The sequence below is a fragment of the Electrophorus electricus genome, chromosome 11 (assembly GCF_013358815.1).
Source record: "Electrophorus electricus isolate fEleEle1 chromosome 11, fEleEle1.pri, whole genome shotgun sequence".
Classification (NCBI taxonomy): Eukaryota; Metazoa; Chordata; class Actinopteri; order Gymnotiformes; family Gymnotidae; genus Electrophorus; species Electrophorus electricus.
In genome coordinates, this window is record NC_049545.1 from 8,273,368 (window position 1) to 8,290,403 (window position 17,036).

General features: G+C 38.8%; 1 protein-coding gene across 4 annotated transcripts; it reads right to left on the bottom strand.

Moving 5' to 3' along the window:
• Positions 1-6,526: 6,526 nt before the first annotated feature.
• zgc:123010 (uncharacterized protein LOC641500 homolog) lies at positions 6,527-16,965 on the bottom strand. 4 transcript variants are annotated; one of them, XM_027014112.2, is made up of 17 exons: positions 16,565-16,965; positions 11,708-11,781; positions 11,489-11,569; positions 11,237-11,293; positions 10,940-11,146; positions 10,635-10,760; positions 10,038-10,080; positions 9,770-9,860; positions 9,107-9,248; positions 8,899-9,003; positions 8,555-8,633; positions 8,323-8,353; positions 8,122-8,199; positions 7,910-8,012; positions 7,391-7,494; positions 7,104-7,278; positions 6,527-7,002 (listed from the first exon to the last, which is right to left on the bottom strand). In XM_027014112.2, the coding sequence occupies exons 1-16, from the start codon at positions 16,620-16,622 to the stop codon at positions 7,143-7,145; spliced, it is 1,515 nt and encodes a 504-aa protein (XP_026869913.2). In that variant the 5' UTR covers positions 16,623-16,965; the 3' UTR covers positions 6,527-7,002; positions 7,104-7,142. The 4 variants fall into 4 exon arrangements, with proteins under 4 accessions (XP_026869913.2, XP_026869761.2, XP_026869832.2 ...); XM_027013960.2 differs by having other exon boundaries at positions 8,323-8,356; XM_027014031.2 differs by having other exon boundaries at positions 6,527-7,007; positions 8,323-8,356.
• Positions 16,966-17,036: the final 71 nt, after the last annotated feature.

The following is a 17,036-nucleotide window of genomic DNA, read 5'->3' on the forward strand; positions in this document are numbered from 1 at the left end:
CGATACCAAGTTACTGTGACAGATACATATACATTACAGTAAATGAGCATATAGCATACACAGATCATCCATTATAGGATATGTGCTTTCTTCAGAATAACACAGTAAACATCACGTGACTAAAGTTATAGGTAAGAGAATTGTAAGCAAACTGATGATTCAGTCCATTAGTTTGTAATACGTGCATGGATGTGAATGGCTCAGTTGCTGCCTGCTAAGTGTGTATGTGCATGTGTGTGTGAGGTTAGGGCGGAGTAAACTGGAGCCACAGACTGAGCTCTTAAGAGGCGCTGCTGTGGTGGACTGCTGCCGCCACCTCTGTAATTACCCACCGAAGCCTGGATCTGCCCTTAGCCACAATTTGCGGTGCCATGAAATAAATATACACTCTCTAACAATAAACAACAGCCTTTTTAAATTATAGCACCTCCTCCTGTTCACCCCTACGATCCACTCATATGCTCTCTGCTGAAGTTGAGAATTTCCTAACATTTTTAGAAATTCTATGAAGATGCAAGTGACTTAAGACAAGCAGACCTCCACCTGAAGTTAGACCAATAGTTGGAGTCTAATTTGGTAATGACAAAGCATCTTTTGCTTTAGCTTTTGCTGATTTAGTATGATGTCAGTTTGACCTGACTTTTTGGTGTTCAGTCCTCGTCTTAATCTACTCCAGCCTGCACCTGAAGACCAGGCTTAGCTGGATCAGAACTTTGATTTTGAATCAGGTGTTAGATTTTCAAGAACAAGGGTAAACTCATTCATCCTTCAATATAAAAAGACAATAAAATGAAATACAAAATAATCATTTGAAAGAGTAGCCATTATTTGTACATTATGAAATCGCCATAAATTTTGTATTCTTGTTCATTTAGCTGTTTCAGGTGTTGCATCGGGTGTTTTATGACCAGTGTATTTCTGAAAAGATGTCATAGAGGGGTGGATGCAATTAGTCATTGTTTAAATATATATATATATATATATATATATATATATATATATATATATATATATATAAAATTTGTATTTTCAGGTCAGACTCACCGAGAGACCTCACACATCTTAAGGATCTCCAGTGAAACTTGAGAAGCTTCTGGACCAAATGTACCTTACAGTTTCAATTTTGTTATCAATAGCCTTTTTTAAACAATATGCCAAGACCACAAACTACTGGCTCTAAGCCATAATAGCAGTTTGGTGCTTGTGTACACGCACAATAACACTGTAGGTGGCTTTAACCATTTTCCCAGTTAGAGTAGTGGCAGTCATGGTAGCCATGGCATCATGCTTTATGCCAGTGAAAAAGAAAGACCTCCCCCATTAGAGGAAGCACATCTCCAACTAACACTGAGCAGCAAAAATCATTCAGACCCAAGTTTTACACGCTAAATGTGCTTCAAGCTACAAATGGATTGTCGGTAGAAAGAGGTTGTTTTTGGAGAAAGGTGTTTTACATAACTTAAATGAGAGCAACAACCCTCTCTGTTAATTGGCAGGTAGGTACTAACCACTATTTTTACATTCTTCCCTGACAGTCATAAATCCAGTCTTAAATATGCTCTATACACTCAGAAATGCATGATGTTTAACTGAAGTAGTATGAGATGCTACAAAAGAAATAAAGGTAAGTGTGCAAATCCAATCTAAGTATAGGATCAGCTTCCCCCCCCCCCCCCCCCATTTCATAACATTTTCATTTTTATTGCATGCTGCAATGTTTTGACCTTTATCAGGTAAATCAACTGTGTAATGCAGTGAACAAGTCATAGAGGCACAGGTAATATAATTATATAATATATAATTATATAATCATTACTATTAAGAGAAGTGTTTTATGTGCCTGTTTATACTTTGGTTTTTAATCACATCATTACCTGTGCCTACATAACCTGCTCACTGTATTACATGGTTGATTTGCCGGATCAAGGCCTATTATATTGAAATGTCTTAAAAAGTCATTGTGCGGACGTTCTGCTTTTTTGTTGCTGTTGTCAAATTGTGGACTCAGAGACAAAATTGAGGCAAGAAGGGGCAAAACTGACTCTGCACAAAAATGACTTATGACATGTGACTGAATCAAATGGCAATATTCTATGACTTCCTGACTTTTTGGAGGATGTCAAACTATGATGTTGTACTATGATGATTAAATAAATTTTTATTAAAATATTTTAGATGTATATATACACTGAAAGGGCACTTTATTAAAGACACCTTCCCTTTTACAATTGGATTGGAGTTTTCCTGTATGGAAATTAGACACATGACCCCTGAGTGCAGCATAAAATCAGGTGAGAGTTTTCTGTGGATCGATTTCAGTGTGAAAACCAAGACATCTGAGCAACTTCGAATGAGGCATGGTCATCAGTGCTAGACTAGCCAGGGTGACTAGTTTGATTACCATTGCTTTTAAAGGGATAAAGAAAGGAAAGTCGCCAGTGGGCAAATGTGCACAAAAATTAGATAACTGAGCAGTGGAAAAAAAAAAATCACCTTGTCAGATGAATCCAGATTTCTGTTGCACCATACTGATGAGAGTGTCAGAATCACAATCAGCACAATCAGCATAAATTGATGAGCCCGTCCTGTCAGGTGTCAATAGTTCAGCAGGTGGAGGTGGAGTAATGGTGTGGAGAATGTTTTCTTGGCACACTGTGAGTCCTCTGATACCTGTGGATGGACTTTTGGACAGTAGGGATTACCTAAGCATTGTGGCTAACCAAGTTCATCCCTTCATCCCTACTAGTCAAGTATCTTAACCACTGAGCAACCCCTGAGCTACCACTATGGATCGTTGGGAGCTTGGCAACCAACAAGAAGGCTCTCCAGAGATGCATCAAAAACAGCCCTACTATCCAAAATGACATAAATGCCAAAAGGTGATTCAAACTTGTTGTTTAACCCATTGATGCAATGCCCTCTGCTCTCATGAGCCTATACAGTTAATCTGGCTTTGCTACCAGTCATCAGATACCCAGCAAGCACAATAAAATGACCAAGAGAAGAGCTGAAGAATGCTGACAGCAAGACTAGAAAACTCCTCACAACACATGGCGCACTCCACCCAAGATCCAACATCCAGAGGTTGTATACCAGCTAGAAAGAGGGCTCAAACGATGAGACATAAAACATCGAGTACATCCAAGTAATGACCCCTAAGGATGAGCATTGCCATGGCCAAATAAATAAATGTCAACAAGCACAAAGCACTAGGTCACTTGAAGCAGGAGTATATGACACCCAACAAGACCCAAGGTGCAGACTGTGCAAAGGAGCCCCTGAGACAATCCACCACTTGTTAGCAAGGTGCAAGATCCTGGAGGGGACAGCATACACTGAAAGATACAAGCAACAGATATCATATACAGAAACATATGCAAGACTCCCAAATCCAAATTAAAGGAGCAGCAGAGAACAACAAACCTAAGATATTGTGGAACCACCAGATCCTAACACACAAGTAAATAATAGCATAACAAAAAGACAGTAATAGACCAGACACAGAAAACAGAAGTAGTAAAATATGTGGCAATCCCAAGTATTAGAAAAATACCAGGGAGTAAAAGAGGAAATAGAGAATGTGAATAGTTAAAATAAAGATTACCTCAGTGGATATTTGAGGCCCTCTATCACCTGGAAGATGGAAGACTGGCAGAACCCAGGATTCCCAGAAGAGGGCATTCTTGGGAAGAGAGAAAATACTGTCCTTCACCATCAAACCCCCAGGCCTTTGATGAGACAGCAGTATATATGCTTATGTATAATACATTTATGTATGCTTGTTTGCTCATGTGAATGTTATGATTAATCAAAAAGAAAAAAAAAACACATCTGGGATATCTAAGAATGGTCAGGGTCACAATAAGAGATTTAGCTTGTTAGCTGAGGGCTTATGATCTTATTGCAATCTTATGTGACACCATTATTTCAATGACCTTGACACTGATATAATTTTTTTTTTAAGTTTATGCATCTCTAGGGGGTTAAATGAGAATAGCTTTACCTGTAGGAAATGAAATAAAAACACAAATTTTGAACCCCTCAAACTTGCTAAATACAGATAATCCAATTCCATCTAAAGATTCAAATAATCCAATATACAGATATCATCACTGCTGTCTCTTCTTCTTTATCCACACTGTCTGCATGGAAGTACAAGCAATACCTGCCAATTCAGCAACTACTATGCCTTTTATCCAAGTTACCTTCTTGCCCTAATCTCAATTGTCAGACGGCTGATGGATGCTTGCACAGCTATTTCAGTACTTAGTCAGTGAATATTACAACTAATGTTCATGCACACATGTAGGTCATTAACTCTCAGGGCAAAGGTTTTATTTCACTCTATTACAAAAACCAGTCACAGACATCTACATAAAACAGTCTAGGCAAAAACAAAATTTGTGTTTAATTTTAATTAAAATTACCTCTATTCTTATGCACTTGAGGGAACTAACAAAGGGCTTGGAGTTTGAATCAGGTGATTTATAGCAAAGACAGTAATCACTGATTAGGAGTTGCCCATGTACTGAATACACCTTGGTAAAGAAAACTGATGTGAACAAATTGGAATAATTGAAAACTGAAACAATGCAGAAGAAACGTCAGTACTTTTATTTTAGTGAGCTCTTTGGTAATACAGTGCAGAATATTAGAACACTTGACCCCCAAATATAAATAAATAAAAAATGAAAGTTTCTAAAGGGAAATGGCCAAATAAATGAGAAACATTAAAAAACACAAAAAAAGACATTGAGATATATAATGCTATTCACAAGTGTCCCTTCTTTTGCTGCTACATGAAGTGTCTCAGGATCTTAAACAATTTATCTGTCTCTGCACCATTTGATAAACCTAGTGTTAAAAAAAAGTGGTTTGCAATAAATGTCCAAGGGAGAAAGATACTTAGAAATGCAATCGTTGCCATCATTATGAAAAATAATGTCATTATCACAAAAAAAAAATAAAAGAAGAGCTTTATTATTAGTGATGTTAATGTTCAAACAACAATATCACAAAAAAAAATTATTTAAATTTTAACTGCTCTATTGATCAGTCATGCTCTTCTCTGGCAGCAAATGACTTAAGTATTAACTATACCACCAGCCATCTTTCTTTCAAACTAAGGACTTGAAGCGGGAATCTCTTCAGGAAGGCACCTGATAAATCCTAAATAGATGCAAAATAAATGAATTACTGTGCTCTTTATTATTCATGAGTTTTCATTAAGACCTGACGTAATTTAGCATTTAATTATGCCAAAGTACCTAAACAAAGAAAAAATGTCAGTACATTTCCATTACAGAAAATATTGTGGAACAGTCCTTGTTAGAGTGGCCTGTAGTAACAAAGGAAAGATACAAAAAACAAACAATGTCTGTTGTAGCACTGCGTAAACCAGGCTTCCATGACTCTAGGCGTAGGTGGCCATGCAGCCAGAGTTCAGAGCCTACCTGACCCACTGGATTTAACTCATAAGCTAAATGTCAAACCTTCAGAGCTGAACCAAGGGCCTCTGATGAGGAAAAACACTAAACTCTGACAGGCTCCAGCTCTCATAGGCTAGTGTGCCATACTCCTGGTGTTAATATTAGTGTTTTTGTTTGGACAAATGTTTGTTAAACATAAGTAAAATGTCCCTTATAACACAAAGAGCATTTCCTCCAGCATGACATAGAGATTTTATCCCACCCCCCATCAAAAAAAAAAGTTTTTACTCATTTTCTCTCAGTCAAAAAACAGATTTCTTGACAAGGACTATAAGGAGTTACACCTTAGTAACCAATTGCTGTTGCAGACATCTTACTCTGGCTAGTGACAGAAATGGCTAATCACAACAGCATGGAAATGTTGAAGTAAACTGCAAAAATAATAATAGTTCAATATGTGTAAACACAGTATTTGGGAACATTTACATAACTCCTAACTGGTAAGTTAGATGCCTGTGACATAACATGGCAGAAATATGATGTTCAACATTACACAGAGAAGAAAACCTGATAATGACAGTGAACTGGTTTTGTAGTAAGTACCTCTGGGAAATATCTCAATAACTATATTAAAACAATACAATGTCTACTAATACTTTCATTCCACAGAGCAGTATGTATTGATGTATAAAGTGCAATAATATGTGACACTAAGGAAGAATCAATAATAGAGAATAACTTGATCCAGTAGACCACATTTCTTTGGCAATTGCTGGCTTTACCCCATTTGACATTGATATCCCATAACAAGGGCCCTTTGAGAAAAGGACAGAACTGGGTTCACTCCAGTTAAGCATTATGACGTAGTCATAAATCAAATTAAATCTGATAAAGTTTTTTAATTGGATTCGGTGTTGAATAAACCTGCAGTGTTCATGCCTGTTTTTTTTTTGTTGCAGTTTTTTTATATAAATATAAAATGGTTTACCCCTTCATTAAAATAGCTTTACTTTTATTTCAAAGATGAAGGCAGGGTATTATTTTTTTATATATATATATATATATATATATATATATATATATATATATGAGAGCGCTTATGCCTTTTAGTGGGTACTCTTAGCTGTTTCATTGTTTTCTCCTTTTCTGCATGATTCCTCTTGAGGTTTTACAGAACATGGGACCGAGGCCTCGAATACCTCTCAGCAGTATAAAAGGCAGTGGGTGAAGTCCCACAGCTTGTGCTGACCTGTGGCTCCTCGTTGGCTTGGAGAAGAGAAGGGAAGCGCAAAGATGATGTGACAGGCCAGGGCTGGCCACAAAGACCAGCAGGCTGAGTGTGGCGCAGCCCAGCGGCCTGACATGCTGCCCCACCCAAAGCTCATCATCACAGCGGCAGCACACTGTTCCCAGGAATCCTGTCCTCTGCTCCCCCATCCCTCCCCTGCTCAAACAATGGGACACTGGAGGTGATGTCAAAAAGTTGAACGGAAGGCCCAAGGCACTGAGGTCATTGCTGAGGTGAACCCAGAGCATCATAAGACAGGACATGTCCTGTTCCGGTTTAAAGAACCTATACTTAAGAAGAAGAAAAAGAAAAAAAAAGTTTCTGATCTTAGTTTCTTTTTCTCAATAATATTGTCTGGCTTTATGACAGGAGTGAGGTAGACTTACAGGAAAAGGAAATATGGAGAGAAAAGAGAGTGCAATGCTTCAGGGCTGCCAGAGTTTCCTGTCTTTGCCCCGCTGTTCAGGAATGTGTTTATAGTGACACTTGTCCCCAAAGTGACAGCCAGTAGTCCTCCAGAAATAGCACTCATCTCCATTGACAGGACCTCTGCGCCTAGCCCTGGAGGACAATCACCCACACATACACACACAGTTAAAATACACCATATCATACAATATAACCTCTGGATGTCACAGTAGATCCCAGATCAATTAATGCAAAGCTCCGTTACCCAGCAGCCCCCGTAGATTGTGGTGCATTGGGAACAGGCAAGGGTCTCTGGGTGCGTCTGTCTGGATAACGTACGACTAGCCGCGTGTTCTCCATCTCATAGCCCTGTTATGTTTACAGAAAGTGAAGAGGGGGGGGGGGAGATGTTAATGTTTATTAATCAGATATTGAGTTAATGCAGGCCCTAAAGTTTGTGGTTATAACAAAAAGGCAAATTCTACTCATAAAAGGTAGGGAGAGTTTGTGGACAGTGGTAGCTCAGTAGTTGAGGTTCTTGACTTGAAATCAGAACGTTGCCAGTTCAAGCCCCACCACTGCCAAGTTCCCACTGTTGGGCCCTTGAGCAAAGCCCTTAACCCTCAATTGCTGAGTAAGCCCTTAATGTTCAATTCTGTCATAATTGTAAATCACTTTGGATAAAAGCATCAGCTAAATGCTAAAAATGTAAATGTAAATTTCCTTCAAAGAGTTTAGCATTCTTAACAATTTGGTGACATTTAAACCATCTTCGTGTACTCACATTCAGTTGTTCCATTGCCCGCAATGCCATGTTGGCATTCCTGAAGTTCACAAAGGCACAGAAACGCTCGTGGAGCACACGGATGCTGTCAATTTCTCCATAACTAGAACAACAGGAGGCAGGAGGGAGTCAGCACATGTCAAAAACAGGAGGATGGAAAATAAACAAGTGTGACCCAGTCGAGCCCACTAAAACCCAGGCTCCTGCCTCACTTTTTGAAAATGTCCCGCAGGTGCTTCTCCGTCACTTCTCTGGTTACATTTCCCACCCAGAGAGAAGGGCAAGGACTTCTGATATGGAGAAACAGACAGAGATAATGAGCTAACCTATGACAGACACATGCAATAGGCATGCAACATGCATGCAATACAGCAAGAGTAAAAGAAATACTGCCAGCAAATTATTTGACATACCCAGGCTGAAGCAGGGCAGAGTCATTGTTTGCTGCTATGAAAAGGTAAAAAAAAAAATTACAATACAAAAGGAAAAATGTTACAAGAATTTTAATGACCAAACCAATGCCATAAGATCTGATCCACTGTAAGCTGCTGTCACTAGAGGAGACTAAGACAATATTGCCCTCACATGGACAAAAGAATTACTGCAGTATTTACTTTACTTGTTCATTCTCATTCACCCGCATACCTCTAGCTTCAAGAACAGCCTGAACTGTGCTGTACTTCTCCAGCAGCAGCTCACTTTGCTCCTCTTCATATCCCAGATCCTGGTAAAGAAAGGGGGTGCAAAGAGGGGTAGCCCTTTTAAACTTTCATCTAGTCATTCCTAAAGCAAACAGATACTACTCATTCTGTATCACCAGAGAGTATAAAAACTTCATGTCTGACAAACCAATATATAAGGAACACACTTTTGTTTCCATAAAATTATGCATGAGAGACTTATGCCATTCAGTTAGCCTGGGCCATCTCCTGAAATGCCATCTCGAATTATAGGTATGTAGATGCTAAAGATTCTACCGAGTAACTTGCCATGAGCTGTAGCACTTTGCAGTAGAACAGCTCTTTAACTGCCTCATCACAGTCCTTATCCAGCTTCAGCACCTGCTCCATAGCCTTCTCAGCCTCACTGTACCTCTAGCAGAACACACACAGCAAAACCAAACAGTTGTCAAACAATAACTGTCAGCAGTCATCACAAACATAACTGTCAGTTAAGGGACCTGCTTTTGAGGCTTACCATAAGGCCCATGAGGGCACTTCCTTTGCGGTAGTAGCCTTTAGGCCACTCTGAGGCCATCTGAATAGACTTTTCAGCATCAGCGAGTGCTTGAGGATACTGCTCCAGACAGTAGTAACAGTATGAGCGATTCCCAAAAAACCTGCAATCCCCCAGAACAAAGGGACATTAAATAATATGTTTGTCGTTTTCCAACCCATGCAACAATAGACCACTCTCAACCCAACAGTGACACTGGCACCTGCCAGGTCTAGGAACTCTGCTGTGCTTGAAACTCAAAATCCACAACAATACCACCACATCAGTGTTAATAATGACGGTCCACCTCCCAAATAATACCTAATCAACAGTGGTCCAATAGTCAGAAATGGACCACGGAAGAATTGGTTAAAGGCTGGATGACAAATAGCACATATAACATATAGGCCCCAATTTATTATCACAGATTTATAGATGTACCTAATAAAGTAGCTAACAAAGACACATCATAGGTATTTGTAATAAAGTCAGTAGAGAATTTAAAATGATACGAAAAGGTTATAAAAAGGGCTGAGCTGATAACACAGTGAACTTGTCCTCTCAAAAGTTACAGATGCTAGTTATATGTCAGAAAAGTAAAACCAAACATGCATTGACTGTGTGGAAACGGGAGGCAGCAAGTACCTGTAGTCCTTTGGGTCGTATCTGATAGCTTCTGTAAACATAAGAACAGCCTGAGTGTACTGGCCCTCCTGCACCAGTTTGATCCCTTTTTCTGTAGTGGGAAGAACAGTGTTTTTAGTTTTTTAGGGGAATCTGTTCCTGAATTCAATGACTGTTCATCATGATCTGTAGCTGAAGAATTTGCCCACTACCTCCAGGTTCTTGACTTTTTCCTGATCATTTACTAAGAAATATTTTTGTACAACGTGTGTGTGCGCCCATAACACACCTGTTAACAAGGCACTTTTAGATGCAGAGTCAGATCCACTGACCTGAAACAAAAACCAGCAGACACTGTGAAGAAGGGAGCAGTGGAAGACAGGTGAGAAAATGTGATTTGGTAGAGCACAGCCTTTACACTGCAGTTCCTATGAGAAGGTCATGGTCAGAATGCCATAGCTTGAATGCCAGAAAGCTGACTGAATACTTTGTGTCTATTCTGACAGGCTGGAATGGCTCCATTTAAACTGAGCGAACAGCAAACAGTCCATATTTACCCACCCTTTTGATAAAAGGTTTGAAAGCATCTAGTTTGTTTTTCAGAATTAGCAAAAATGTGGGAAAAATTTCATCCAAGTTTCAGCTTCAAGTATTTTATTAATTCATATGAATTAATGCCCCCCTTTAATTCGCTGTTTGTAGAGTTAAATTAGACAAGTAAATAGCCATGTCCTGCAATGGACAAACCAGGATAGCTAGCCAGCTAAGCCTTGAGCTGCAGAAAATTAATGCGTTATGTTAAGGTTAAAGTTGTGCTGGTCAGTGCCAGTCATGTGGAAATAGCATGTTATTACAGTCCCTGTCATTCCAGCCCAGGCTTACTCACCTCCCTGCTTCTGGCCTCATTTTCTTTGTTCTCTTTGGATTTACGACCTTCTTTACTCTTTGCTTTAGGCCTGATGTGATTAAAAGCATTGGCAACAAAGGCACTGTTTACATCCCATTCTGGCTCCTGAGGGAGAGAAGATGGAAGAGTGCATCAAGTTCATTAAGGCCTGATGAACCAAATTCTAATGCAGGCTGCCTCCACATTTGTGCTTCTAATGCACAGGCTTTGAACAGCCTCATTCTGCTTGGCCATCATAGGATGATCCACAAATCAAATTCGGATGCGTGTGGGTTGTGTGGTACCTCCTCAGGGGGGCGTGCTGAACACTTCTGTACACCTTTGTACTCCGAGGCCAGTGACACTGTGGCACTGCCCTTACTCAGAGGAGTTTCTGCTTTCTTCACCACCTTCTCCTTCACCTCCACCTGTTGCTCCTGCTCCAGCACCTCCTCTGCCTCAGACTCTGTGTCCTCCAACTCAGAGTCGAGCCCACCACGCTCTTCCTCCTCCTGAGAGGATGGCACGATAAGGACAACCACCCTTTATGGGTATTTGAGCTGGTTTATTATATGCTATGCCATGTGCTCAACTGGACTTACCTGCACAGTGTGTTCATCTTTTTTAACCTGCTCAAGTTTCTTCCGCTCTCGTTGACGCTGAAAATGAAGACAAAAGTTCTCTCTAGTTCTCCTCACTTACATTCAGTAATAAAACCTTGTTAATCAACTAAATCTCATTTTATTTTGACAGGAATTTTAATAACATTATTCTTAATTTCAAACAGTTTTACTTTTATTTTTTCACAAGGAAGACTTTCAACTTGTATGAATGTGTGTATACATCCAGCTAACCTTCCTTTTAGCTCTTCGTCTCTCAGCTCTCCTACGGGATTTCTCTACTTCACTGAGGCCTTCCTCTCCATTCAGCACATCCTGAACCACAAACGCACACTGCTGCCAAGATTCCCCCATGCTCAAAGCAACAGACATGCCAATTTAACTTCCCTACTCACAGAAATCATTACAACTGAATTATTACACAGTTGAATATAAGAATGCTGTCTCCCCTACCTGTGAGAGAGTGTCCTCACTGTGGTCAGAAGGGGTACCAGTCTCCATCTCCTCTGGCCTTTGTTCACTGGAGCCTACAGAGGTGATGGAGAAAAGTTGGTCAACTGAGACAGACTGACTAAGAGGAAAGACTGTTGCGGTGGACTGCTGTAAGATGTCATATGAACAGATGAGGGAAACTCCATTTTCCCAAAAGCAGAAGTGAAAAACAAGCAGCCTGGCTTTGCTGCAGACAGGAAGAAAGACAATTCTGTGGAGCAGTGGCTGTCCATCATTCTGAAAGGTTACCAGCTGAGTTGGCTTTCCTTCACACAAAGATGCAAGTTGTCATTTGCCATGGCGTACATAATTCTTCTCAACATCCAAAACAATGCCAAACATGCAACAGAGGGCCACAGAAAAGTGACTATTGAATAAAAATTTGAATTTAGAACGATGCCCACTTTAAATAGCATGACACATATAAGCCTGGGCCCATCATTAAATCATTATAAACGTATTCACCTTGTTAAAAGCACAGTGTTCTAATGTGACAACCTGAAAATTAACACTCCACCATCCCTCATCAATGATAATCAATATTAATTTTCCTACAGTCTATGTATGTATGTATATACGTATGATTTGTTACATATGTATTTTCTCAGATTGAAAGATGCTTTTAGGCTTTTTACATATCGATTGTGGAGCCTACACATTTAAGTGATATCTATATAAAAGGACTGAATTTCTGTTGCAAGCTATTCTACAAAGGAACAAAATTGTGTCACAGTGCACAGCAAGACCCAACAAAATAAAAGTGAATTCAATCACACTTAATCCATGCTGAAGACTATAGGACAAGTTCAAATGTTTGTGCTCTGGGGATTGATGGCATGGGCATAAATGCCTAGTCCTTATCAGCACCCTTAGAGCTGATGAGAAACAGCCCAGGACACTCACTGTTTGGCACATAAAAGAAGAACACAACCTCCCAAACCATTTCTTAGGAGCACAGGCCCAAAAATGTTGCTGCAACAGCAAACTAATAACCAATACCTAATAAAGAAGCTTGATATTACTTGGTTAAACATTATAAAGAAATAAATAAACACTGAGACAATTGAGACAAACATGCATTCTTTGCCTGAGTGTACAGGGTGTGAGCTTTCTGTCATTTCTGCTTGGAGCTCAAAGAGATACTACAAAGTTGCACAACTTTATAGTTCACAGAGGCTTGTAACTTTGAATTTCATCATTGACTCAACAACCGCTAATTCCTCATGCCTGTCCCTGAGATTTTCAAATTGTACATTATTTATTTATTTATTATTTAAATATAAATGTCAAATCGTAACTTCAAAATATGCTGAAAGTAGTTTCTCCTCATCTCAACATTCAAAAGACCCTTCAAATGATCTACAAATCATTCCCACTGCACTATCTGTAAAATACAAACTCTGGGCATCATACAAGAACATTGTAATGTTATCAGTTACATCCACATTACTATTCAGCAAGATTGGTTCATACAAGCATGCTAGGTAAGATTCAAGGACATACATAGGTCAACAGGATAAGTGCCACCTGCTGACAAAAGAACATTTATTCACCTGTGCTTAATAACTGAGTAGCATATCTGACACCACCATACTGAAAACAGTATGACTAATCATTTTAACGTCGGAGAGCCGCATGCCAATTTTTTGCCTCTTATAACTGGCCTAGGCCACATTCAGAAAATTCTGAATGAGAATGTGACAAGTTCTCAAAGCTCTTTTAGAATAAGTCCTTCCTGCATGAGGCCCACTGTGTCTTATTTACCTGATAAACTAAAAAGACTGTTTAAAGTTACATTATCTTAATGGAGAATAGATATTTGATTTGGTCCTACTTACAAAATTAGACAAGGGAGAAACTAAGTTATTTAAGGGTATGTTCTGGCCTGTTACAAACATGCCCAAACAGATGGTGAAGGGGTATCATAAGGCAGTCAAATTAGCATCTCTGGGTGAGTGAGAAACAATTCCCTCATGCCACTAATGTGAGAACAGAGCCAAAAGAACAGGCCCTCATTTTAATGTTATTTAACAACAAAATATGCAAGACCAAAAAACTTAATCACAGCATAAACTGCATGGCATGACTGACCGAGACCTCTCCTCAGCACTGCAAGAGTGCAATCTAAAAATCTCTGGATATTTAATAAAAGAATTATTAAAGCCATGAGAATATTTCATTAGGCTCTCAATAATTCTGCTCTGAAAGCATCAGTTACTTTGTGAACACTTCCAAAACATTTTTATTTTCTTGTTGTACACCAACATTCTGAGCTATACCTCTACTGTGGTTAAATAATTTTGCTGTGGTATAGGTTAATTTATAATACCATATGCTACATACTTTCACACAAAGGTCCAAAAATTTCAGTTTCCCTCACCTAGAATAAGCATACATTCAGAGTAAAAATGGTGATTTACGATTGGCACGGCAAATTAGTCCAAGACCTGTCTTAACCCAACTCTACGAAACTACCATATAGCAGGAAATCTAGTTCTGTCTCTCTGAAAATCAGCAGACTGATTGAAACAGGATAGTATGGGCCAGAGTACACAAACAAAAAGAAAAAGATCTAGAAAAAAATCTAATTAATTAACTTTAGCTTCAGGACTTTGAGATTCTGTAACTCCAACACTTACCTGGTAATGAGACAATCAGACAATTCAGATTATATTTTAACATGCTCTTCCACTGCCTGACAATATCAGATTTTTTTTATTTTTATTTAAAGGAACAGAAGAAAAGGTACAACTAGAAATCCTGGAATCCGCAGCTTTATTGTACAATTAAAAAAAAAAAAAGTTTATATTGTTTATATTGACTGTTTATTTCTTAGTTTCTTCAAGATCTTTTTCAAGAAAACAAAGCCCCAGCAATGTACATGGAGAACCTATTTTAGGAAGTAGAGATTTGGTATTAACACAAGACAGGAATTCCTTAACAAATTAAATAACTGACTTGAATTACCAGCAGAGATTTGGGCCTCATCAAATGAAAACCTGCATGTATAGTAATCAATTACTCATCATATAGGACAGCTGCTCTATTAGACAGAAAAATAAGTAACAAAGTGCTGGTAACTAGTAAGCATATTGCATTTGGATACTGGTAAACAAAGTACTGGATGTGTTTTCTTGAATCCACCAATATATTGACTAAATTCTTTATTTGAAGAACATTTAGAGAAATACAATGGACCGCTCTAGCAATGCAAACAAATAAATCACTGTATAGTTGATCTCAAATAGTTGATTTTGAAGAAATTGAACAAAGATCATTGAAAATTACATTTTAAAGAGAAATTTAAAAACAAAATGAGAACGGGCAGGTTGTCATTGTTGCTTTCTTTGAAATTCCAGCCTGCAGTGTAATGTAGACTAGTGACAAATAATAATCAGTCATCAGACACATGATCCAAAGTATACAGCAACAGAATAAACCTGAAACACATTTTGTTTACATTCTTTATGACCTGTATCCTGTTTGTTTCAATAATTACCAGTAACGTGTAACAGTACAATATTTGTTAGGCAGAAGAATAAACACGACTCTGTGGCCTTCCATAGATAAATCTGTGTCTGCTCGTGCGCTCGCGCTCACTCACATACAGTGTCTCAAACTTTTTGACCCTGTTTTTGAAGGTAAAATGGTAACACCGAGTACCCTTTCAAGACTGGATGAGAAGCTTACTTGATTACATTCATCTATGACTTAAAATGTAAGGATGCACTAGGCAAAGTAGTCAATTTTAAGATACTTTTGTGTCCACTGTTCGTGATCGAGTTGCTTCCTTTGTTTTCCGACAGATAAAAAAAAGTTAACAGCCAACTTAATTTCTGACCATCTCTAGTTGTTCTGAGGGCAGCCACTTGCTTGAACCACATGATTTGCCAGAATAGCAACTCCAGTGTTGCCTTGGCCCAAATAAGGGGGTTAGCCTTCTTAACCTACTTGTCTCCCGTTATTACCGAATTCGATTGTACGATATATTTTCAATTACTTATAGTTAAAATTGCCATCACATTTTAACAAGGCGTATCAACCAATCATGACAAATGAAAGCTATTATGTTTTACAGAAACGCTAAACTCTAAGATCTTTAAGATATGATACTAACTTAGCTAGCTCGATATCTGCCTTTAATAATCTAGCCGGGCTAGCTAAGATAACGCTAGTTACTTTTCCTGGTGCGAATTAACACCAGCCACAGCGTCGTACCAGCTAGCTAGCTAGCTTGAAATATTTACATTTTAAACTTTCCTGACTTTTAGTGCGATTTATAAAACCAAAGATATATTTAGGTAGTTTAAAAACATTACATTGTCCAAATTTAAATGATTTAGCCAAAGAGCCGCTTAACCTGTAGAGTTTAAAGAGATCCTGTCAACGTTGCATTCGTGGACTTCATCAACCCGAATTAGCCTGTTGGCTATCTTAACTAACTTCACCGCAACACCACAAAACATTTGCAACCCGTTGCGAACGTTATCATGGCTAGAATAACGTTACCAACATTGACGCTCAGCTGCTGAGGAAGTGTTATGATCTATCTAGCGAGCTATCGTTATATTGTCATCCTGTCGCTTCAACTCGGCGAATGTGCTTCCCAACTTTGTGTTCTTACAAGTTGCAGTTTTGTTCGTAATCAACTTGCATAGACAATTCAGACAATTTAATTAGATAACACTATCACAAAGGGTAGCTGGCTATAATTAAATTAAATCTCTCACACAGAGAAGTGAGCCAACAGTGCCATCGAAATAGCCTGGAAAATAACTTTTGCAAAGTGAGCTAAAAGTTCCAAAGACGTGCACTTACCACTCCCTAGCCCCAGTAACCGGCATATATCCCTGGTGAACCTCATCAATGCAACCATCCAGCATTATTAATTTGAATTTAACTAGATAAAACTATACACATAGTTTATAAGCAGAGAGGTTTCAAACCATGGTATACAAACTCATATTAAAACTTCTATAGGTTGTAAACCAGTGGTTTGCTTCCTGTGCATCAAACGTCGACACACTTGGTCTTCATACCAGCTCCTCCCTATTTGCGCCTTAAAGGGCCACAATATGCAATGTCGGCATATGGTTAAAGGTTCTTTCACTGTTTTTAACTGAATTATACCGACAACACTTATTATAACAATATTTTACGGATTGACTGTGCATAATGAAACGACTACTCAATGCACTTTCGCCAAACTATCTTATGGCATAATGTGCATCACATAGAAGGACAGGGGCACACTGGAAGTGCAGGGTATAATTTATCTCGATAATCTGAG